Below are 24,096 nucleotides of genomic sequence, written 5' to 3'. Positions count from 1 at the left end.
GTAGTTTCATTTTCTATATAATTTATTTCATATTATCTGTTTTTTTTAAACTTTTATCTGTTCAAAGATCCTGTCTCAGGATACATTACATTTGATCTTAATGTCTTCTTACATTCCTCCTGGCTATGACAGTTTCTCAGGCTTTCCTTGTTTGATGATTTTCACAGTTTTGAAGAGTACTGTCGGATACTTTGTGGACTGTCATTTGGTTTGGGTTTGTCTGAGGTTTTTCTTATGGTTAGATTAGAGTTACGGGGTTAGGAGGAGGAACACCACAGCAGTAAAGCATCCTTCTCATCATATGCTGTCAAGAGAACATACTATGAACATGTTTTATTGCTTTTGATAATTTGATCACCTGGCTGAGATAGTGTGTCTTAGATTTTTCTACAGTAAAATTTTTCTCCTTTTTTTGCCCTTTCTTTAAAATTATTTTTTCAGGGTGCTGGGTGGCTCAGTTGGTTACATGTCCAACTCTTAATCTCAGCTCAGGTCTTGATCTCAGGGTCGTGAGTTCAGGCCCATGTTGGACTCCACACTGGGCATGGAGCCTACTTTAAAAAAGCTGTTTTTTCTAGTTTATTTTTCTTTCTTTTCCTGTGATTCCCTTTATTTGTAGTTGCCGTTGGTTCTTGATCTTCCTTTGAATTGGGGGGTGAATAACTGAGCTATCTGGTGTTGTCTGTCATCAGAGTCAGGAAAGGATAATGAGCATAGGGTGTGTCATTTGAAGAAAAATTTTCACAGCTTAGGGAGTTTTTATTTATTTATTTATTTTTAAGATTTTATTTATTTATTTGACAGAGATCACAAGTAGGCAGAGAGGCAGGCAGAGAGAGAGAGGGAAGCAGGCTCCCTGCTGAGCAGAGAGCCCGATGCGGGGCTCGATCCCAGGACCCTGGGATCATGACCTGAGCCAAAGGGAGAGGCTTTAACCCACTGAGCCACCCAGGCGCCCCTTAGGGAATTTTTAAATATCAATAAGACTTTTTAAGACTTTTTGGTGGGGAACAGAATGCTGAAGACGACATCTATTTTATTATGACCTTGCACATCCAGATCTTTCCAGCTACCTAGAGCCAAAAGCTCTACTGGAAATAATTTTGTTTCATTAGGACTGTTCCCTAAACGAATAATCACATCTTCCATAATCACTGAATAATCCAGCAGAAAAGCTAGTTTACTTTTGGAGTTGGGCAGCAAAAAGAAAGAGTGTTGGTCATATCAGATGTCTGTGCGAAGGCCAGGATATCCTTAGAAGCTGAAAAGTTCTGAAACTGTCTAGAAATAACTGCCCAAAGTATCATTGTTTCTCTTACTGTGTAAATGATACCTTAAAAATGATGCAGATTGGGCTCTTGGATCCACAGATGTTTTGCTGTCCTGTGTCTGATAGAAAAGCTTAGTCTTAGGTTCTCTGCTGCCCTTTCCTGAGCCTGTGGTAACGTGTCCAAGAAATGTCAAAACAAATAAGGGAGTGTGGGACTGATAACCTGGCACTAGGTATAACCAAAACAGCTAACCAGAAGAGTCTGTTCTGGAAAAGATCACACAGTCCTTTCCTCAGTTTAGGTCCCAGGTGTCAGTGTAGACATTGAAATGGCTGAATGTGGAATTTTTAAAAATAATGTATTAGTGTACTTAACCATAGGCATTAGATTCTGCTTTTTAACATTGTTTTGCATCTGAACACTTTATACATTATTTTATTTTTTTTTAAATTTTTTTTCAAAGATTTTATTTATTTATTTCACAGAGATCACAAGTAGGCAGAGAGGCAGGCAGAGGGGGAAGGAGAAACAGGCTCCCCGCAGAGCAGAGAGCCTGATGCGGGACTTGATCCCAGGACTCTGGGATCAGGACCTGAGCCGAAGGCAGAGGCTTTAACCCACTGAGCCACCCAGGCACCCCTTTAAATTTTTTTTTTTTTTAAGATTTTATTTATTTATTTGACAGAGAGATCACAAGTAGGCAGAGAGGCAGGTGGGGCAGGGGTCGGGGAAGCAGACTCCCCGCCGAATAGAGAGCCGGATATGGGACTCGATCCCAGGATCCTGGGATCATGACCTGAGCTGAAGGCAGAGGCTTTAACCCACTGAGCCACCCAGGTGCCCTATGCATTATTTTAAATTAGCATTATATGCAGGTATGTTCTGAGAATGCCAGTTGTGTGGAGATGAGAGAGGTGGAAGCTTATCAACTGATAAATATTGGACCATATAACAAGAGGACACACATGCCTTTCTTTTTTTTTTTTTTTTAAATATTTTATTTATTTATTTGACAGAGAGATCACAAGCAGGCAGAGAGGCAGGCAGAGAGAGAGGAAGAAGCAGGCTCCCTGCTGAGCAGAGAGCCCGATACAGGGCTTGATCCCAGGACCCTGGGATCATGACCTGAGCCGAAAGCAGAGGCTTTAACCCACTGAGCCACCCAGGCGCCCCCACACATGCCTTTCAAATACACTCCAAGCTTCTGCTCTCTGTCCTAGAGACAGGCCAATAGGGGTGCCTGGATGGTTCAGTCAGTTAAGCGTCTGCTTTCCTTGGGTCATGATCTCAGGATCCTGGGATTGGGTCCCAGGTTGGGCTCCCTGCTCAGTGGGGAGTCTGCTTGTCCCTCTCCCTCTGCCTATGCGCCTCTCTCTCTCTCTCTCAAATAAATAAATAAAATCTTTGAAAAAAACAAAAACAAAAAAAACACCTCTCGGCTTTCATATCTGTGCACTGTTACCTGTCTACCTACCATCTTGACAAGCAGTTTTTGGTTGCTTTGGGGTTTCCTGTGCAGTAAAACTCTCAAACCATCTAGTGTTTCTGTTTTTCTCAGGTCTCCACATAACCTCCCTTCCCCCCAGCAGCTCTTGTTGTGTTATGAGCACAGTACACTTCATTTTGCATGGTGCCTTATCCCTGTGTATCTCCATGGCTATACAGATTTATTGATTTTACTTTGTGTCCTGAGTGAAATTGCAGAAGGCTAATCTTACTTAGGGAGAACACAGGATACTGTCCTAGAGTCAGTCCTGATTCCTGCCCCATGGATGACACTGTTGGTTTTTCGGACACTCAGCAGTGCCTTGTACCAGTTCCTGCCCAGTGCATGTATTTTGTTTGCTTATTCTCTGCACAGTCAGGGTTGGTCCGGTTTCTTAAGTTTTCTAGCTCTTGTAACTTTGAGAAGATTTGTAAGAGATCTACCAGGTGGTCTTTCTCGGTGGGCGAGGGTTGTGATGGGTCATTTATTAACTTGAAATACTGGCTTCAATCCTAGGAGACTCCCTTATCTTTTCAAAGCTTGGAAGCCACCTCTCATCTCTTTGGGAAATGAACTCCTGCTGTGTTGCTTTAAGGAACCCTTCTTTTCACACAAGCGGTCCCCCTGATAATTTCCTCTGTTCCATAAGTCTCTCTGGAAGTGCTTATGGGCTGTGGATTGTATATTTGATTTGTTAACCTTTACGCTGTTTTCCTTTTTTGCCTTCTTCCCCATTTTAGTAAGGTTTCTGAAAACCATTGCCCAGGCTTAAAATGTTTCTTGCTCTTTGTTTGATTTACATATATGAGTTATAGCATGATTGCATTTTATTTGAGGAATATGTTCTTGAAGACCTCACATAATGAATTTTCTGGCAGTGGATCAGTGGTCTTTCTGTTTACTGGGTAAAGCAGTAGGTGACGTGATGTGACAGTGGTATAAACATGGTTGACAGTACACTCTGTCAGCTCAGACATTAGCTATTTATTTTTTCTTAACAATACTTTTTAAGACATAATTTACGTATAGTAAAATGAACAGATTTTAAGTACACAACTCAGACTTACAAAAGTATGTATACAGGGGCACCTAGATGGCTGTCAGTTGATGGCAGTCAGCTCTTGATTTCAGCCCAGGCTGTGCTCTCAGAGTTGTGGGATCGAGCTCTGTGTCAAGCTGTGCGCTCAGTAGGGAGTCTGCTTAAGATTCTCTATTTCCTTCTCCCCCCACCACTTTCTTTCTCAAATCTTAAAAAGAAAAAAAACACAGGCGCTTGGGTGGCTCAGTGGATTAAGCCTCTGCCTTCAGCTGGGGTCATGATCTCAGGGTCCTGGGATCGAGCCCCGCATCGGGCTTTCTGCTCAGAGGGAACCCTGCTCCCCACCCCCCGCCCTCTGTCTGCCTCTCTGCCTGCTTGTGATCTTTGTCAAATAAATAAATAAAATGTTTTAAACAAAACAAAACAAAAACAGTAGTAGAGGCACCTGGGTGGCTCAGTTCTTTTCTCTTGATTTTAGTTCAGGTCATGATCTCAGGGTTGTTAGATCAAGCCCCATGTCAGGCTCTACGCTGGGTTTGGAGTCTGCTTAAGTTCTCTCTCTCCCTTCCCCTCTGCCCCTCTCCCCACAACACATATGTGCTCACCTGAAAAAAAAATAAATAAACACGTTGAAAATAAAAGAAGTATGTATACAGCCATGTGATTATCACCCAGGTCAAGATACAAAATACTTCTATCCCCTCAGAAAGTTCCCTCATGCCCTTTCCTGTCAGTACCACTCCCCACAGAGGTAACCACCTTTTGACTTCTTCGTGATTTGAGATTCATCTTGGTTTGTTTGTGATTCATCTGCATTTACCAGTGGTTTATTCTTTCTCGTTGCTGTGAGTGCTCTATGACGTGAATATACTTTTTTTTTGTCCGTCCTTTTGTTGATGGATGTTGGAGTTATTTCCATTTTGAATATAGTTGGGAGTTAACATTCTTATATAAGCTTATGGACATATCATTCATTTCATTTTTTTTTTAAGATTTTATATTTATTTATTTGACAGAGATCACAAGTAGGCAGAGAGACAGGCGGGGCGGCGGGGGAAGCAGGCTCCCCGCCGAGCGGAGAACCCGATGTGGGGCTCGATCCCAGGACCCTGGGATCATGACCTGAGCCGAAGGCAGAGGCCCTAACCTGCTGAGCCACCCAGGTGCCCCCATATCATTCATTTCTTAAGAACTACTAGGTGTTGGGCCGCCAGGGTGGCTCAGTGGGTTAAGCCTCTGCCTTCCGCTCAGGTCATGATCTCGGGGTCCTGGGATCGAGCCCCGCATCAGGCTCTCTGCTCGGCGGGGAGCCTGCTTCCCTCCTCTCTCTGCCTGCCTCTCTGCCTACTTGTGATCTCTCTCTGTGTTAAATAAAAAAATAAAATCTTAAAAAAAAAAAAAAAGACCTACTAGGTCTTAAGGGGCGGGGCCTGCCTGGCTCAGTCGTAGGACATGCGACTACTGATTTTAGGATTGTAAATTCGAGCCCCACATTGGGTGTGGAGATTACTGAAAAGTAATAATAATAATAACTTTAAACAAAAAAAAAAAAAAAAGAAAAGGAATATTCTAGATATGGTGAGTATCCCAGAGAGTTCTCTGTTCACTTAGTCCTGCTCTAAATAGAAAGATCTGATGGTAGATAGCAAAGTATTATAGAGGGTTGAGGAGGAAAGACTTTGTGTCCAGTAATTAAAGGTACTGCTCATAATGAGAGCGTCCCCACCTAAAGTGATGGGAGGAATGTGTAGGGAGAGGGAGGGAGGCTGGTGGGTAACACCGTTAAGAACTTGGTTTTTGTGCTAGGCAGACACAGGTTTGCATCAGATCTGTTGCTCAGTAACTGGCGACCTTAAATGGGGTATTTAACATCTCATTTGCCTTAACTTTAGAGTAGAGATGGTAATACCTACCTTTTCCTAGCTTCTGTTCCGATTCCATCCCATACGGTGTTCAGCTGGAGAGGGGATATAGAATCTGATGAATTTGACACTTTTGTATATATATTGAAGTGCCAGCTCTGGAGTGGGGAGTGGCCAGAAGTTACCCTCACGTTCCCAGAGCTTGCAAAGTGATTGCATTCATCTGTCTGTATTCATTTTCATGCCTTTATTTATTGTTTATAGCCCGTGCTGTCCTGGCTGTAGCAGTACGGACGTGAGTAAGATGCAGGGTCTGTTGGGGAAAACCAGACAGTCAACCAGTCAGTCAGTACAAAGAGAATATAAAGCACCAAGAAGAGAATAACTGCAGTCTCCGGGGAGCAGACGGCGCGGCCGAAGTCAGCTGTAAGGGCGCCTGTGTGGCTCAGTCACATTCAAGTCCCAAAGAAGCCCGTGTCTGTGCATCTGACTCTTGATTTCAGCTCGGGTCATGATCTCAGGGTCGTGGGATTGAGCCCCGTGTCAGACTCCGTGCTCAGCATGGAATTCGCTTGTACCTCTCCCTCTGCTCCTCCCCTGCTCTCCTCTCTCTCTCTCTCAAATAAATAAATAAAATCTTTAAAAAAAGAATGTTATAAACTATGTCAAGCCAGGACTTCTGTGTGGACGCATGGATTTTTAAAGGAAATCTAATTTATGAAGAGAGAAGTAGCGCACTAATGAATTTGGATTCTTTTCACAGTTTGTTACAATTTATTTTTAAGGCCAGTTATGTGTTTTTATTAAGATGATTTGCTTTTGATTAAAATGACTGAGAAGTATTTTAAACATTTGTTTCCATAGAAGGAAGGCACTCAGGGGCCCAGATACCACTTCCATGTGCTAATCTCTGTGAAGAAGGAATAGGATATTACTTTAGCTACTACTTTCTTTGTTTCATTAGCTCCTTCCTCATCCCTGGACCTGTTCCTGGTTAATCTTTGTTATGAGTTGGTGATTTCTCCTTGTCTCCTCTAGCCATTTGCAGTCCTGGAAACAACCTGGATCTGCGGTGGTCTCAGGAGGTGTGCATGAGAGCAGAGCCAGTGGGTTCCCCTAGGAAAGGAAGGAGTCCTTCCTGTTTATGTATAAAGTTCAGAACCTGGGATTTTTCCAGAATACATGCTTTTCTAAGGTGGGTACACTTTCTCTCCTGCTGGAGAGAAGAGTGGGAATATTTGCATAGCACAAATCTGGGTAAACCTTGGTCTTCCAGGGGAGAGAATAAATAAGATTATTCCGTATTTCAGTTTGGCTCTCTCCCTCCTCACTAGGATTTTCCTGTTTTGATACCAGGCCAGAAACTTTATGACTAGCAACATTGTTTTTACTTCTAAACAGAGCTACTTCAAAGGGTACCCACTCTCCAACCTCTGTTAGAACTGCAGTTAACAAGTTAACAGATTAAGCAGACTGTGGCCCTCCTCTCTTCCAGGAGAAATTGAATCAAAAGACTGCTTGAAAGGGTAACAAGGAACTATTATTGGTTTCATGTTGTTAATTTTTAGCTGATAAGTGCTATCCTATTCATCAAGTGGCCTTTCACGTCGGTTTATTTAGAAGGGAAAACAGTGCCAGTAGGGAATTTCTTTTTGTTAATGCCTGTGGCATATGCAGGCATACAGGATCTAAACGTTTCTCATGCCCATTACAAAAGTTCCTCTTGTTTTGGATGTCCTGTAAGTGACTCAAGGAGTGATGTTTTTTAAAATGTGAGTATAATTATAATAATAAAATGTATGCCCTGAAACCCAAGATCCAGACAGGCTTTGTCTAATATCAGTGAATTGTTTTGATATCAATCGGTACCTTTCTGGCTATTTTGCAACTGAAGAATGAAATAGGAAAAGAAGGGGTGCCTGGGTGGCTCAGTGGGTTAAGCCTCTGCCTTTGGCTCAGGTCATGGTCTCAGGGCCCTGGGATTGGGCCCCACCACTGTTGGGCTTTCTGCTCAGCAGGGATCCTGCTTCCCCCTCTCTCTCCACCTGCCTCTCTGCCTACTTGTGGTCTCTGTCAAATAAATCAATAAAATCTTAAAAAAAAAAAAAAAAGAAAGAAAGAAAAGAAAAGAAATAGGAAAAGGAAAAAAAATGGCAGTGTAAGGGAGACACCCCAAAAATTGTTTGGCCTCATCCCTGCTGAGTGACTAGCTGGAGCCTCCAGGGTAGGTTGTGATTCACTGGAGCCACTTCTCATCCCAGCTCAGGAGGGATCTATAACCATTTGGTTTCCGTGGATGCATTTGGTTCAGCATTTTCCTAAGAAATAGTTCTTCCACTTTGGGATAGTAAAATCTTATCGGGATACTCTAAATGGATAACTTCAACACAGTGTGCTAAGTTCTGGGACTGAAGTAGATACAAGATGTCCCTTTCCTGTGTACCCCTCCCCTTCCAGGAGGTTCTTTAACCCCACATGGGAGGGGTGTGCTGGCAGAGGTCCCAAAGAAGGCCATGCCAGTGCAGAAGAATTTAGTGTTCTGTATCCAGTACCACGTTCTTTGTAACTTAAATCTCTATTTTAGGCTGAGTTAAACAGCATACTTGACCAGAACAAAATTCTAGAAAGTGGTTTAGGGGTTCTGTAGTGACTTTGCTAAAGAGTTGCTTCCTGTTTGCTTCCTACTCTGTTTCTGTAAAATAAGCCACTATATTTTTGTATCTTCTGAGCATATCTCTATAAATGCAAAGACTTACTGTAATTATTATTGGCCACATTGATGGTAAATTGGACATATTTTCACTATCAGGAGAGAGACTGTTATCTGTTCCAGACAGAACCCCTGTGGACCTTCTGTGTACTTTGGAGACCATTCTGAGTAGTTATTTGTCTTCTAGGTGTTTACAGCCCAAGACAGACTTTATACTCAGGAATTGTAAAGTGTTCTCAATTTTCCTTTTGTTTCTCTGTTCCTCAAATGATAAAACTGAAACATGCTTTCCTTGTTCCTGTGACAAAGTATTACCTATAAAATCAACAGTTTAGAGATAGAAGCAGTTAAATTATAACTCCAGCAGTTTTTCTTTGAGGGATTTCTTGCCTCCTAAGTTATGAAGTGCTAGCCTGTCCTCTTGTGCCCTCTAGGTTTTCTGATTCAGATGCTAATGTGGTGTTCTGGGAAATGCCTTTCCAAATTATTCTTTTCCTGACCTCTGAACTCTTGCTATCAAGGTCAGTCACTTCACACACTACCAAAAAGACAGCTTTATCAAGCCAACGGCTTGGTCAGCTTCCCAAGACCCAACTTGGATTCTCTCAGCAAAATTCATCTCTCCTAACCCCTGTGCACGCACCAGCTCAAGACTCCTGACTACCACGGAGAAGTAGTACCCGCACAAAAGAAGCTGTTCGGTAGGATTGTAGGTCAGTCTGGTCTGTCAGGTCTTACTTCGCCCTAGAGGCTGGTCCTATGTGGGAAGGACTTGGGGTGCTGCCTGTGGAGCCGCGAGGGAGTGCCTTTCTTCGGACCTACCCTGTGAAAATGAGTGCACGTGAAGAGCTGCTCACACGAAGTAAGGACTGTGACCTAGAACCTCAGCAGTTACGCATGCTGTTATGTTCCCGTCAGCAGCATTACTGTAAAATATTTGAAAGCATCCAGAGGAAAACTTTTCGATTGCCAGTTAAGAACCTGTTTAGACCAAGCCCCCTTGAAAAAGCAAATCACAAAGCAGAACATTCTCGAATTCCTTGAGCAAAGTAAAAGATTTTGTCCAGTACTTTTCTTCTGGATTTATTAGTATGCTTGTGAGTCCCATGGTTAAATTTTTCATGCTTATAGTCGTTTTCAAACTTTACCTCCTGTAAGTCCCTAATTCCTAGTCTTCAATCTATTTTCAGAGTCCTAGAGAACTATTAGCAGGTAACCTGTGTTGCTATAAATAAGTCTTAAAGTGATTTGCCTGAAAGCCAGTAGGTAGAACATTTTTTTTCCTTTTGTTTATTTTGCAAAGTGTAAGTTCAGTGACCTGTAGATGAGGCAAAATGTTTGTATACTGAAAACATGCGTGTTCTTTTCAGCACCCCTATGAGCAAAAGCATTTGTTGAGGAAAGCCCACTTTGGACCCTTGTTCTTATTCTGTTAACCAAGATGAAGGGTCCCATATAGTCCTAAATTGAGTATGCATAGAAGAAACTCCGTAGGGGGCTTCTGGGTGGTTGAGGGCCCTCCTCTTGGTTTAGGCTCAGGTCGTGATCTTACGGATGGGGGGATCAAGCCCACCTCTGCACTCAGCGGGGAGTCTGCTTGAGATTCTGTGTTTTCCTTGCACCACCACCCCCTGCCCCGCTTGCACACACATTACTCACTCCCTCTCTCTCTCTCAAATAAGTAAATGGAAGGAAGGAAGGGAGGCAGGGAGGAAGGAGAAAAGCAGGCTGTATATATTCCATGTTCATGTCCTTTTGGAGAATTTTCTAACAGACGCACTCAAGGATGGTTTAACTCTACAACATGGTTCTCAAAGTCTAGTCCCCAAACATGAACATCACCTGGATGTTTGTTAGATATGTAACTTCTGCATCCCCACCCCATGCCTACTTAAATAGGAAAGGCAGAAGTGAGGCCCAGTGATCTGCGTTGTAACATCCTCCAGCTGCTTTTAACATAAGCTGGAGTTTGAGAACTAACACTCCAGGGGGACGGTGGCTATTGTTTATAAAACCTTCATAATAAAAATCAATAATATTAATAAAGACCAGTCATGGAATAGAGATATAGAAATAATGTTTTAGCCATCTGTAACATTATAGGCATCCCTGATTGGAACCAGTACTTGTTTTATCTTGTATCAAACATTCGAACTGCTCTCCTAGTTCTTGGTTCTGTGTGAGTAGAAACTACAGTGGGAAGGCGGCAAAGAAACCAAAATAGAATTGGAAATTGCTTCACTGTTTTACCATCTTCTTTGCAAAAGTAAACAAGAATGCCTCGTAATTCTGCCACTATCTTTTACATGTGAAATTCCACGATTTCATAGGAACCTTGGGAAGCATCTGAACTAATTAGCAATTTTAGGGAATGTTAGTTCTGTGTAGAGTGTGCTTGTCTCATTATCCAGTTTCCCACAGTTGCCTTTTGGCTTGTGCCTTGTTTAGAGAGTTGCTCCATTGATCATACCTGCTGTGTGATTGTTTGGGGAATGAACCCTGTGAGGCTAACCGTTGACTCTGGGGGAACAGGCCTGAGTAACATGGTTTAATATGGGCACATTTGGTCCTATGTCAACCTTTCTTCTACTTCTGTGATATGATGATATTTAGACTCTGTCTAGAGGCTCAGTAGCCACATTATTTTGAAGTTGTGCCAAGAGATGTCCTAATAGTATAAATTCTTCAAATATAAATTTTCTGGAGGGAAGGGGATTTATTCAGTATATGTCACCAAGATGATGATGATGGGCCTCTTAACTGTGGAGGGTTCTGCTATTGTCAGAGTACTTTATAATGTACCCCGGATTTCCAATGAATCAGTCTCTAGTGTGGTAGGAAGGCGTGTGTTAATAAAAATTTATTAAATACGATATCATTCTAGCCACTGTATGGGATGAATGCATGCATGTTTGTAAAATTATTCAAAGTTTTTGACTTCACATTTTGTCTAGGACTAGTTCATATAAAAGTTATTTCCTCATCTAACAGTGTGGTCATGTTTTGGGGTTTTTTGTTTGTTTGTTTTGGGTTTTTTTAGAAAGTTTTAAGTACTCTTAAAATAGCTTGCTTTTCTTGGAACCTTAAAACAATAAAGGTATGTAATTTGAATATAAGTTTTCTTATTTTTTCAAAATCCTAGTAGAGACTTACTGTTTGCTTTCCAGAACTCCACTTGGCTTAAAAGACCATTTATTCTTCAAGTTATAGAAATTGCCAAAGTTCATTGACCCCTGCAGTCTCTGACCTCACGATAAATTTAATTCATTTGATTTGTGAACCTTGAATTAGGATCATTGGGAGAGGAGTTAAAAGACTCTCTGCTTTAAACAAATTCAAAATCTGAGGGTACCTGGGTGGCTCAGTCCATGAAGCGTCTGCCTTCTGCTCGGGTCATGATCTCAGGGTCCTTGGATGGAGCCCCGTGGCTGGTGGGCTCCCTGCTCAGTGGGGCATCTGTTCCTACTCCTCCTTTTCCCCACCCACTTCTCCCCTACCCTTCCTGCTCTTGCTTTCTCAAAAAAAAAAAAAAAAAAAAAAAAATTTTTTTTTTTTTTTTTTTTAAATGAAATACAGGGGCACCTGTATTGCTCAGTCGTTAAGTGTCTGCCTTCGGCTCAGGTCATGATCCCAGGGTCCTGGAATAGAGCCCAGGCATCAGGCTCCTTGCTCAGTGGGAAGCCTGCTTCTCCCTCTCCCACTCCTCCTGCTTGTGTTCCCTCTCTCGTTGTGTCTCTCTATCAAATAAATAAATAAAATCTGTTAAAAAACCCGTTTTAAAAAAAGTGAAATACATAGATCCTTAGAAATGATCAAATTAGGGACTTTTTACAGGGGCTCACTATTGATTCTGAAAGTAACAAGAATTTAAAAGTATCCAGTTTGTAGCAAATACAAACATATGCATAATTGAGTCATAGAAAATAAAATACATCAGTATCGGGGCGCCTGGGTGGCTCAGTCATTAAGCATCTGCCTTGAGCTTGGGTCAGGATCCCAGGGTCCTGGGATCAAGCCCTGCATCAGGCTCCCTGCTGTGTGGGAAGCCTTCTCCCTCTCCCGCTCCCCCTGCTTGTGTTCCCTCTCTCGCTGTTTCTCCCTCTGTCAAATAAATAAATAAAATCTTAAAAAAAAAAAAAAAAGATACATCAGTATCTTTGACCTTTCCTTCCTGAACTAACTGTATAGGGGTTGTACATTGAATTGTGTGTCCTCCTCCTACCCCTCCCCCCCACCTCATTTGTTCTTGTAATTTTTCCCCACTTTGTTTACAAACTTAGGTGGAGGAACACAGTTAATTTTAAGTATGACCATACTTAGTTGTCATAATATTTAAATGCTGAAATTAAAATGTATATTTGTGACATGAAATAGGCCTTGGGAATGCTGGATGAGGGAATTCTCCCACTCCTTGGGATAGGAAGTAGAGAAAAGGATTTTGGCTTTCTAAAAGGTCAAGATATTTGAGAAGTCACTTTTTTTTTTTTTAAAGATCTTATTTATTAGAGAGAGAGCACGAGAGGGGGTCAGAGGGTCAGAGGGTCAGAGGGAGAAGCAGACTCTCTACTGAGCGTGGGGGAGGCTGATGCAGGGCTCAGTCCTCCGGACTGTACTTAGATGGTGCCTAGCATATGATAAATACCAATATTAGTCATTATCATTAGAGTAGCAGTAGTTAATAGTAGTCATTGCAATTTCTCTTAAAAATCAAGTCACCCAGAGCACCTTGGTGGATCAGTTGAACATCTGACTCTTGTTTTCAGCACAGGTCGTGATCTCAGGGTCATGAGATGGAGCCAGGCTCTGCCCTCAGTATGAAGTCTGCTGGAGAGTCTTTCCCCTTCCCTCTCCCTCCCCTCTGCTTCTCATCTCTGCCCCATCATCCCCCACCGACCACCACCACCCGGCGTTGGTACATGTCTCACATGCTCTCTCTCGTGCTTTTGGTCTCTCTCTGAACTATTATAAGTAAATAAATAAATAAAATCTTTATGGGAAAAAAAAAATCAAGTCACCCATCCTTTCCTGTCACCTTCCCCATAACCTCAAAACACAGGCACATGGTCAGTTGCTGCTTTCAGTTTTCATCTTAGCCTGGACGTTGATTGTTCTAAGACAGAGAGTCACGTAAGTTTTAATTGCCACATAGTATTTTTTTGTATGAATATTCCTCTGTCTACTTCAACACTTCAAATGAGCATCCTTGTATTTCTTTTTTTGTTTTGTCCAGCTATCATTAGATTATCCTTAGAAATGGAATTACTTATTGAAAGCATATGCACTTAAAAATTTTTTTTGAGATTTATTTATTTGAGAGAGAGTGAGAGACAGAGAGTGGTTGGGGGGAAAAGGTAGAGGGAGAGGGAGGGAGAGAATCTTAAGCCGACTCCACACTTAACGCAGAGCCAGACATGGGACTGAACTCACCACCCTGAGATCATGACCTGAGCTGAAACCAAGAGCTGGACACTTAACCAGCTGAACCACCCAGGCGCCCTGCACTTTAAAAATTTTTGATATAAATTTGATACAAATGGCCATTTAGAAATTCTGTTTGATTGTTTCCATGATTTTTTGAAAATCTAATTAATTTATTTTTTAAAGTAAGTGCTGGGCCTGACATGGGCTTGAACTCAACAACCCCAAGGTCAGGAGTTGCATACTCCTTCAGCTGAGCCAGCGAGGTGCTCCTGATCCCATGTTGTGCTCTTTTGGGGACCCTTGGTCTGCTGTTTCATTTCTTTTTTCTTTTTTTTTAAGGTTTTTATTTAAATTCCAGTTACTTGGGGGGATGCCTGGGTGGCTCAGTCAGTTGGAAGTCTGCCCTCGGCTAGGGTTGTGATCCCAGGGTCCTGGGATGGAGCCCCATGTCAGACTCCTTGCTTAGCTGGAAGCCTGCTTCTCCATCTGTCTGTCGCTCCCTCTGCCTCCCCCTGCTTGTGCACATGCGCGATCTCTCTCTGTGACAAGTAAATAAATAAAGTCTTTAAAAAATAAAAAATAAATAAATTGCACTTAGTTAACATACAGTGTAATATTATTTCAGGTGTACAATATAGTGAGTCAGCGCTTCTGTACACAAGTGCCCTCCTTCATCCCCATCAGCTAGTCCACCCATCCCCCTTGGTGACCACGAGTTTGTTCTTAAGTCCACATATGGCATTTGTCTTTCTCTGACTTATTTTGCTCAGCAGAATACACTCCAGCTCCATCCACGTCACTGCAAATGGTGCTGCTTCTTTTTTATACCCATGGTTTTAAAAACCAGGATTTCTAGTATTTCAAATCCAAATCCAAATTTTAGTCTGTAAGGTTAGTAACTACTCTGCTGAATCTGTTACATGTTTTATTTGCTTTTTCCAACTTTTTTCATCATATTTGTGAGTTCCAAAGTAAGGTCAAGAACTTGAAGCATTGTTTGGTATTTCATAAATCAAATCATTTTGGGGTAAAATTAGCATTTTTTAAAGATTTTATTTATTTATTTGACAGAGATCACAAGTAGGCAGAGAGGCAGGCAGAGAGAGAGAGAGGAGGAAGCAGGCTCCCTGCCGAGCAGAGAGCCCGATGTGGGCTTGATCCCAGGACCCCGGGACCACAACCTGAGCCAAAGGCAGAGGCTTCAACCCACTGAGCCACCCAGGGGCCCCCTAAAATTAGCATTTTAAGTAGACCATTATATCAGTTAAGTTTTCTGGTTGATCTAGGAGGCTTCCTCCTGGGAAGGCAAAAATTTTTTCTGTTTGTTTAAATTTTATTTATTTGTCAGAGAGAGAGAGAACAAGCAGGAGGACAGGCAGGCAGAGGGAGAAGCAGACTCCCTGCTAAGCAGGGAGCCCCATGTAGGGCTCGATCCCAGGACCCTGGGATCGTGTCCTGAGCCAAAGGCAGATGTTTAACTGACTGAGTCACCCAGGCGTCCCATGGGAAGGCAGAAGTTTTAAGTAGAACTTTAGCACCCTTAGCCATGATTCTAGTAGGGTATGAGGGTAGCAGGAGCAAGCTCATGGAGGACTCAGCCAACATTTCCTCAGTCAGTGCTGCTAACTGACAGAAGAATCATTCCTAGAAAAGCCTCATTTCTGTGGTCGGATCCTATTTGGATTGATGTCTGTTATGTTAGGAAAGTGTTCAGAATAGCTGATGCCACATACTCACTCCCATTTTCTGAAGATTGCTTCCTTCTCCGTAGATCACGGTACGTTACTCTTAAGTTGGAGCCCAAGGAAGACAGTCACTTGCTCCCTTTTTCAGCCTTGAGACTTTGTCATCAACACTATTAAACCACGTTCCCAAAATCCCTTGCTGAAGGGGAAGGCCCAGATCTCTACCTGAATGGGAGCACCTCAGCTGCTATTAGCTTAATATAGTGTTGGGATTCTTTCTGCTTAAGATTGATTGATTGATTGATTGATTGATTGATTTAGAGCACCTGGGTGACTCAGTCAGCTAAGCATCTGCCTTCAGCTCAGGTCATGATCCCAGGGTCCTTGGATCGAGCCCCGCATCGGGCTATGTGCTCAGCAGGGAGCCTGCTTCCTCCTATCTCTCTGCCTGCCTCCTCTGCCTACTTGTGATCTGTCAAATTAAAAAAAAAAAAGACAGAATAGGCTCTTAGAAACCTGCTTCTATGTGACATTTATTATCCCTCAGGTTCTCTAGCATAAACCAAATTTCTGTTGTTTCGAGATTTAGTCAACACAGCTCAGAAGTCTAGCCTGGAGGGCCTTAGTAGCCACTGCTGGTATCAGGCCTGCAGCTCCGCTGGAATGCCTTCATACTGAGCCTGAAATTCCGCCCCCATTTGTGTTGGCGAGGCCCACAGCTAGAGGCCTAGAGGTCACTGTGCTAACATGTGGCTCAGCACAAAGGAGAACTCCAGGGTGCCTCCTCTTTTACCCAGGTTCTCAGACAGCAGCTCTTACTACGTTGCATCCAGGTACTAGCCTGTATGCGTACTCCCTAGATTCCTTACGTTGTTTGCTGTGTAGGGTCTACTAAGATGATTAAAAGGATGGGTAAGAGAATCAACATTTATTGAGCACCTGCTGTCTGCCAAGCACTGTTTACATGTTTTGGGTTTGTTATTTATTTATTTATTTATTGTTTTTAAAGATTATTTATTTATTTATTTGAGAGAGAAAGAGAGAGAGCACATGCAGGAGGGAAGAGGGTGAAGCAGGCTCCCTGCTCAGTAGGGAGCCCCATGTGGGGCTCAACACCCAGGACCCTGACAAAGCTGACTGAGCCACCCAGGTGCCTCTCAGATGAATTATTTAATACTCAAAACAGTCTTATGAGATAGGTATTCTTCATCCCTAATTTCAGATAAGCAAAATAAGTAACTTTCCTCTAACTCAGGTTTCCTTGTTTTAATTATAAACAATTTATAAATTGGGAGTCAGTGGTATTATAATAGTGATGTATGGCAACAGATGGTAGCACACTTGTGGTGGACTTAGCATAATGTATAAACTTGTGGAATCACTATGTTGTACAGCCGAAACTAATATAACATTGTGTGTCAACTATACTTAAAAAAAAGAAAAGATGTATAAATTGGTGATGGTTTTCTGTCAGATCTGCAAACCAGTTCTGTTCTCTTCCTTCCCTTATGTTTTATAGTTATTGGTTCCACTTTTGTGATTCTTTCAGGGAAGGGTGACCTATAGACAACCTACCTTTGACTTGTGAGACCCTGAATCCTAACCACCATGTTATTTACTTTTCCTAGGATCCTATCCTTCCCCTAAAGCTGGAGCAACTCTGGTTGTGTACAAGGACCTGCTGGTACTATTTGGTGGCTGGACGCGGCCAAGCCCATATCCCCTGCACCAACCAGAGAGATTCTTTGATGAAATACACACTTACTCACCCTCTAAAAACTGGTAAGCCATAAAGATAAGATCCTTTCAGTCTGGAATAAAAGATTTCAAATGAATGGACAACTTCCATTTTTTGTGTCCAGGAATCTCTTTTGAGAATTTGGTAATAGCTCTGGACTCTGTTCCAGGAAGTAAATTCACATATGCACAGATGTGCTGACAGTTATGGAGAGTTTACAGGGCCCCCTAAAACCTAAAGCTAGGGGGGCCTGGCTGGTCCAGTCAGTGGGGCATGCGTCTCTTGATCAGGTTGTGAGTTCAAGTCGTATGTTGGGTGTAGAGCTTACATTAAAAACGTTTTTTTTTAAAAAGGTGAAAAAGAAGACAAAAAAAAAAAAAGAATTAAAAAAACTAAAGCTAAGATCCTCTCTTCCAAAGAGAAAAAGTAGAAGAGGTTTATTCCTCTTCCTAGAAAAATAAATGTGCCATTTGGAGAATGGTGGGGGTGGGGGGATGTCTTCAGTTTTGGTGGCTCATTTCTCAGGTGTGCTGTGGATCCAGATGATCCTTTGTTCCCTGCTGTGTCTACAACTGATTCCTGACTTTTTTTCCTTTTTCCTTGTAATGGACTACTTGGTACGGGGCTCTTGGCAGCTGCAGCTGATCAGAACTGTAGAAAGAAGTGGAAGGGGGTGCTCCGTTAGCACATTAGGCTGAAACAGCCAGGGAGCCATGATGGCGTCTCTGGTCATCTGTCCACTCCACCTCTAAACCATACACAGTGAGAACTTAAAAGTGAGCATAGCTTTAGCAGGTTTGTGGGAAAGCCCTAATACCTTCTGCCATCGTCCACTTACTATCCTAACAGTATCTCTACTGAAGGTGATAGGATTGTCATTTTAAGTGGATACCTACTTACTGTTTCCATCTTAAGTACTTAAGACCCAATACAGGTGGTGCTTACTTCTTGGCTTCCTCCTCTCTTTTTATATTAGGTGGAACTGCATTGTGACAACCCATGGGCCACCTCCCATGGCTGGCCATTCCTCCTGTGTGATAGATGATAAAATGATTGTCTTTGGTGGCTCCTTAGGATCCCGACAAATGTAAGTTTATTTGGCTTGCCTGTCAGCCTGAAGGTAAATACTCCTGGGAATAACAGGTCAGAAGCGTGAACTAGTCAGGTCAGTATTCTCAGCATGATTCTGATCCAACCGGTTGTTGCTCCCTAGCATTCTCATTTTTGATCTCCGAATCACAGAGCAGTAGGTTGAAAAACTTCCTCCATAAAATTAGAGCCGTGTAGAATCTTTTTATTTGGTATATGGTTCATTGAGTGGGATCAAATTCTGATGTAGCCTCCACCCTGTCTGTTTCTCCCCGTGCCTACAGAAGGCCACCGTCTAAGAAGCAAAAAGTCCTTTTACTTTCTCTCCTTTATTACCCAGCTGTGCCCTTTTGGGCTTTAGAGAAGAGAGGTAGATTGACAGGACAAGTTGAAAATGGTTCATTTTCCAAATGAGATGGGTTGATAGAGTGGGTAGGAGCAAGAAAACTCTCAGGTCCAGTGCACTTCTGTGAGACTGTGCTCCCTACCTTCTGTCCTTACCACCTCTGGCCACAGGTGGCCAGCTCAGGCCAGAGTCAAGAACCAGAGCATTCCATCTGAATCACTCTTTTTCTGAGTTGGTGGTAGCTGCATTAATGGCCAGGAGAGGGAAGTCAATGGGCTGTCAGAAGTAAAAACATTCCAGATCCAATTCTCTTCTCTGTTAGACAAGGTATTCCCCATCTTCCTGTTTCAAAACATTTATGGAGAGACTGTGAGCTGCCCCCCAGATGAGAAAGTTTAGGACTTAGAGTTCTTATTCCTGTTTTCCTCTTTATGAGTTAATGACCTTGGTGAGGTGACGGTAAAATAGAGATTGCCTCCCAGTAGTCTCTCCTGGCCATACCGGCCCCTTGGGGGTTGGAGATGCCGGTTTGTCCTTGATAAAACTGCAGATTCCATGAGCCATGGTAAAATTACTTTTGTAGCCAGAATCGGTAAATCTTTATCTCCTGGACAATGATAGAGTTACCTTTTGCATCAGTTTTCTCTCTTTCTTGTGGTTTTGCTTTTGAATGGCTATATCCTGGTCAGTAGCTATTTCCTGCTATCGCTGGTTCACTCTTACTTCAGGTACTAGTATGTGGCTGCGGACATGACTCAAAAGAGGCCTCCATGGGTCCGTGGGAAGAGCAAAGGTTTGAAGGTCTTGAGATGGGTTCCAGAGAAAGAAGGGGAAGAAAACTATAGTTTAAAATGCTATGGCCATGGCACTTTGCTGGGCATCTTTATAAATGTAACTTTCAGGGACACCTGGCTGGCTTAGTTGGTAGAGCATACAACTCTTGATCTCAGGGTCGTGAGTTCAGTCCCCATGTCCGGCATAGAGCTTACTTAAAAATAATAATTTAAAAAATAAATAAAATATAAATGTAACTTCATTTATATCAGCTCTGTGGTCCCTGAGAGCTCCCAACTCTTTCAACCTTATGTCCTTATCTTATAGGAGCAACGATGTCTGGGTCCTTGACCTTGAGCAGTGGGCGTGGTCCAAGCCGAACATCTCCGGCCCCAGTCCTCATCCTCGAGGTGGCCAATCTCAGGTGCTCAGGAATTAAAATAACTATTCAGCAAACACTGTAGCATCTTCCAGTTAGGATGGGAAAGGGAGGAGGGAGTCAGGTAAGCTGCCAACATGCATAAGCCAAAGAGACTTTGTCATTCTTTTTTTGCTGGTATTTATTTTTCAACTTCTAATGGGTTGTATTTATTTTTAGTGGCTTTATATTATCCTCTCCCCAAAGCATTTACTTTGCTGTTTCATTTCTCAAGAGAACCCTGCATTTTATGTACGCTCACATTAATGTTTGATCAACAAGGAATATATCCATTCAGGTTAATCATCAGTAATTTGTTCACAAGGATCAGAATTGACATGGTTTGGGGAGAATGGAGAACTTATGGTGACTGGAATACTCTGATTTGGGTTCTGGGTAGGCTGTTTTCATATACCACTGACACATAGGAGGTCAGATACCTGTGTCTTTGTTGGTTTATTTTAAATGTCTTCCTCTCCCCAGATTGTCATAGATGATGCAACTATCTTAATCCTTGGAGGGTGTGGCGGTCCCAATGCTGTGAGTATTGCTGGTGTGGCTTTCCAAAGCACGTGCTGCTAAAGGTTCAGAACTTGGTTCCCTATCTCACCTTGTGAGCATGTGTCCTTTTTATTGAAGGAATACCTTTTTCACTTTGGGTATATAACCATGGTATTTTCTGGCCAAACTCTGCTTTCTTTTTCCTTTCCCTTCCTTTCCTTCTCTTGTCTTGTCTTGTCTTCTCTTCTCTCTTCTTCCTTTCCTTTCCTTTCCTTTCCTCTTTCTTTCTTTGGTGGGATGAGAGGTGCTTTAAATCAAAGACATTTCGTCTCTTAAATATTCATACCTCTATCTATATTCTTCCTACTCCCACTTCCTCTTTAGGCTGTATGGTTTGCTGCTATCATTTTTTCAAGGAGGGGTGGGACAGAACAACAGTCTGATAACTGCCAGAATTTACATGGAATTTATTGAAGAATGCAGATTGAGAAAGTTGTGAATATATATTATCTACACTCTCCCCCACCAACACACACACACACACACACACACACACAGGCAAAATTGAGAACCACTTAAAATTGATTCATGGGTTACAAGCACAATTCCATGTTCCGGGCCAGCCGTAGTTTGTGAATAAAGGAGGGCATGATGAGGGCATGAGTGAATGAGTGGCCACAAATGTGGCTGTATTCTTCTTCTTCTTCTTTTTTTTTTTTTTAATTATTTGTTTGTTTTTAAAAGATTTTATTTACTTATTTGACAGAGAGAGGCATAGTGAGAGAAGGAACACAAGCAGGGGGAGTGGGAGAGGGAGAAGCAGGCTTCCCGCTGAGCAGGGAGCCCCATATGGGGCTCAATCCCAGGACCCCAGGATCATGACCTGAGCCGAAGGCAGATGCTTAACCAACTGAGCCACCCAAGTGCCCCACAAATGTTGCTCTTCTTCTGAAGAGCCCACATACCCTCTAGACCAGATGGCACAGCTTTGGGATTCCTGTGATGTGTATGTGTTGTGTATGTGTTGTGTAGTGTACCTCACCGGAGTCCTCTTGTTGGTCCTTCTCTTCTAGCTCTTCAAGGATGCTTGGTTATTGCACATGCACTCGGGCCCCTGGGCCTGGCAGCCACTCAAGGTAGAAAATGAAGACCATGGGGCCCCAGAACTGTGGTGCCACCCAGCTTGTCGGGTAAGCAGGGCACTGATAGGCCAGTGAGAGAAGGGCCATAATTGTAAAGCCTAATTGGCTTGTCAGATTTCCAAGCAAATTTGTGTGGAAATAAAAAACACCTTGGTGTCATAAAAGAAGTGGACATTAACCATTGTTCTTTGGGCATTGCTCATATGTGAACTTCTAGATGGGAAACCTGTATGGGCCCCACTGATACTTTTTTTTCCTTTTTCTAAGTATATTTATTTGAGAGAACATGTGTGAGCATGAGCTGGGTGTTGGGGGTCAGGGTAGGGAGGGCAGAGGGAGAGGGAGAAGCAGGCTTCCCACTGAGTAGAGAGCCTGCTTCAGGGCTCAATTCCAGGACCATGGGATCATGACCTGAGCCGAAGGCAGACGCTTAACTGACTTAGCCACCTGGGTGCCCAAGTTTATTTATTTATTTATGTACTCTATTCTGAACGTGGGACTTGAACTCCTGACACCAAGTTCAAGAGTTGAACACTCCATTGACTGAGTCAGCAAGGTGCCCCCACCACTGATCCTTTAAGTGCCAGCTTTAAGCATCTCTTTGTCTGTGAACCTTTCCTCAGGGTCCCCAAGTAAAAACTGATTCCTCCTTCACCCTATCCCTGTCCTGTACACACACCTCTCATGATGGCACTTGTCATGCTTCAGCCATGGATTGTTCCCATGTCTGTCTCCCCTTCTGGCCTGCCCACGTGCTCATAATAAAATGTTTGAGGCTTAAATGAATGATCAGAACTGAACACAGGTCTTTTGTCTTCCAGGTAGGGCAATGTGTGGTGGTCTTCAGCCAGGCTCCTAGTGGGAGAGCCCCACTGAGCCCCAGTTTGAACTCCCGCCCATCGCCGATCAGTGCCACTCCTCCAGCACTGGTTCCTGAAACCCGAGAGTACCGCTCACAGTCTCCAGTAAGGAGTATGGATGAAGCCCCTTGTGTTAACGGCCGCTGGGGAACACTGAGGCCCAGAGCTCAAAGGCAGACCCCCTCTAGTTCCCGGGAAGGGAGCCTTTCCCCAGCCAGAGGGGATGGCTCTCCCATCCTCAACGGTGGGAATTTGTCTCCAGGAACAGCAGCCATAGGTGGCTCTTCCTTGGATAGCCCTGTGCAGGCCCTATCTCCTAGCACTCCGTCTACCACTGAAGGATATGACCTCAAAATGGGACTTTCTTTGGCCCCCCGACGAGGGTCACTACCGGATCAGAAAGATCTGAGGTTAGGATCAATAGATCTGAATTGGGATCTGAAACCTGCTTCAAGTAGCAATCCTATGGATGGTGTGGACAACAGGACAGTTGGGGGAAGCATGAGACACCCTCCTGAACAGACGAATGGTGTACACACCCCACCACACGTGGCCAGTGCCCTTGCAGGAGCTGTCTCCCCAGGTGCCCTGCGTCGGAGCCTAGAAGCCATCAAAGCAATGTCATCCAAAGGCCCCTCAGCCTCTGCAGTGCTAAGTCCTCCTCTGGGGTCTTCTCCAGGCTCTCCTGGGAACCAGAACCTCAGCAGTGGAGAAACAGTTCCCGTTCCCCGCCCAGGGCCTGCCCAAGGAGATGGACATTCCTTACCTCCCATTGCCCGCCGTCTGGGCCACCACCCTCCACAATCCCTAAATGTTGGCAAACCTTTGTACCAGAGTATGAACTGCAAGCCCATGCAGATGTACGTGCTAGACATTAAAGACACCAAGGAGAAGGGGCGGGTCAAATGGAAAGTATTTAATAGCAGTTCTGTGGTCGGACCTCCTGAAACCAGCCTGCATACAGTGGTCCAAGGCAGGGGTGAACTCATCATATTTGGAGGACTCATGGACAAGAAACAGAATGTGAAGTACTATCCAAAAACAAACGCCTTGTACTTTGTGCGAGCAAAGAGATAATGTGTTCTAAACCCCCTTCCCTTTCTGTGGCTTTTAATTTTCCAGTGTGCAAGCATTTGGACTGCGAATTGGGAAAACAAAGGACAGAATTACTCCCATAAACCAAAACCCCAATTCCCAACCTCACTCACTCCAGGCTGGGATCAAAACTCCATTAAGAAAAGAATTATATATAAATATATAAATATATATTATATAGCCAACTCTGTTTACAAAGAGGGAGAGATCTCCGTCCTGGTTCAGATAAATTTGTTGCTGTGTTTTAGCAGAGGCTGTGCTGCCTTTTTCTACTTTGCTGGTAACTAGACCAAGAATTTAGGGAACAGACTAATGTCAGAACTTAACTAGAACTGAAGAGCCCCCGTAAATTTTTATGTGGCCTTCTTGGAGTTACAGAAAGAAAGAGCGTGTGTAAGGTGCACATGTGGAGCCTCCCGATCCACGAGCTCCAGGAGCTGGCAGGGTGAAAGGAGCCTGTAGAGAACTCTTCTCCATTCCTTTTAAAACCACACAGAACTTGTGCAAATGTCTCTTTGCAGTCATGCCCTCTGCCTGGCCCTGTTCTGTCCTTGTAACCAAGGAAAGTTACCCAGCCAGGAATTCCATTGCACGTGTGTGTCCCAGGATCACCATGGGGAGTGTTAATGGAGAGACGCCTGTCCGCCTAGTGTCCACTG

The 24,096-nt window shown here is 43.3% G+C and overlaps 1 protein-coding gene across 3 annotated transcripts in view; it reads left to right on the top strand.

Annotated features, from left to right (window-relative positions):
• Positions 1 to 23,689, top strand: part of FBXO42 (F-box protein 42) — a 99,085-nt gene extending 75,396 nt beyond the window's left edge. For 2 of the 3 annotated variants that reach the window (XM_032863528.1, XM_032863529.1), the window contains exons 5-10: positions 17,103 to 17,256; positions 18,189 to 18,299; positions 19,749 to 19,845; positions 20,323 to 20,379; positions 21,414 to 21,530; positions 22,304 to 23,689. In XM_032863528.1, the coding sequence (XP_032719419.1) occupies positions 17,103 to 17,256; positions 18,189 to 18,299; positions 19,749 to 19,845; positions 20,323 to 20,379; positions 21,414 to 21,530; positions 22,304 to 23,419 (1,652 nt within the window). In that variant the 3' untranslated portion in view covers positions 23,420 to 23,689. The remainder of the gene's footprint in view (positions 1 to 17,102; positions 17,257 to 18,188; positions 18,300 to 19,748; positions 19,846 to 20,322; positions 20,380 to 21,413; positions 21,531 to 22,303) is intronic. The other variant, XM_032863530.1, reaches the window with a different exon arrangement.
• Positions 23,690 to 24,096: the final 407 nt, after the last annotated feature.

This window comes from Lontra canadensis, unplaced genomic scaffold (assembly GCF_010015895.1).
Source record: "Lontra canadensis isolate GAN:19392208 unplaced genomic scaffold, GSC_riverotter_1.0 scaffold25, whole genome shotgun sequence".
NCBI lineage: Eukaryota > Metazoa > Chordata > Mammalia > Carnivora > Mustelidae > Lontra > Lontra canadensis.
The sequence above is the reverse complement of the archived record's forward strand: the minus strand, read 5'-3'. Positions and strand labels throughout refer to the sequence as shown.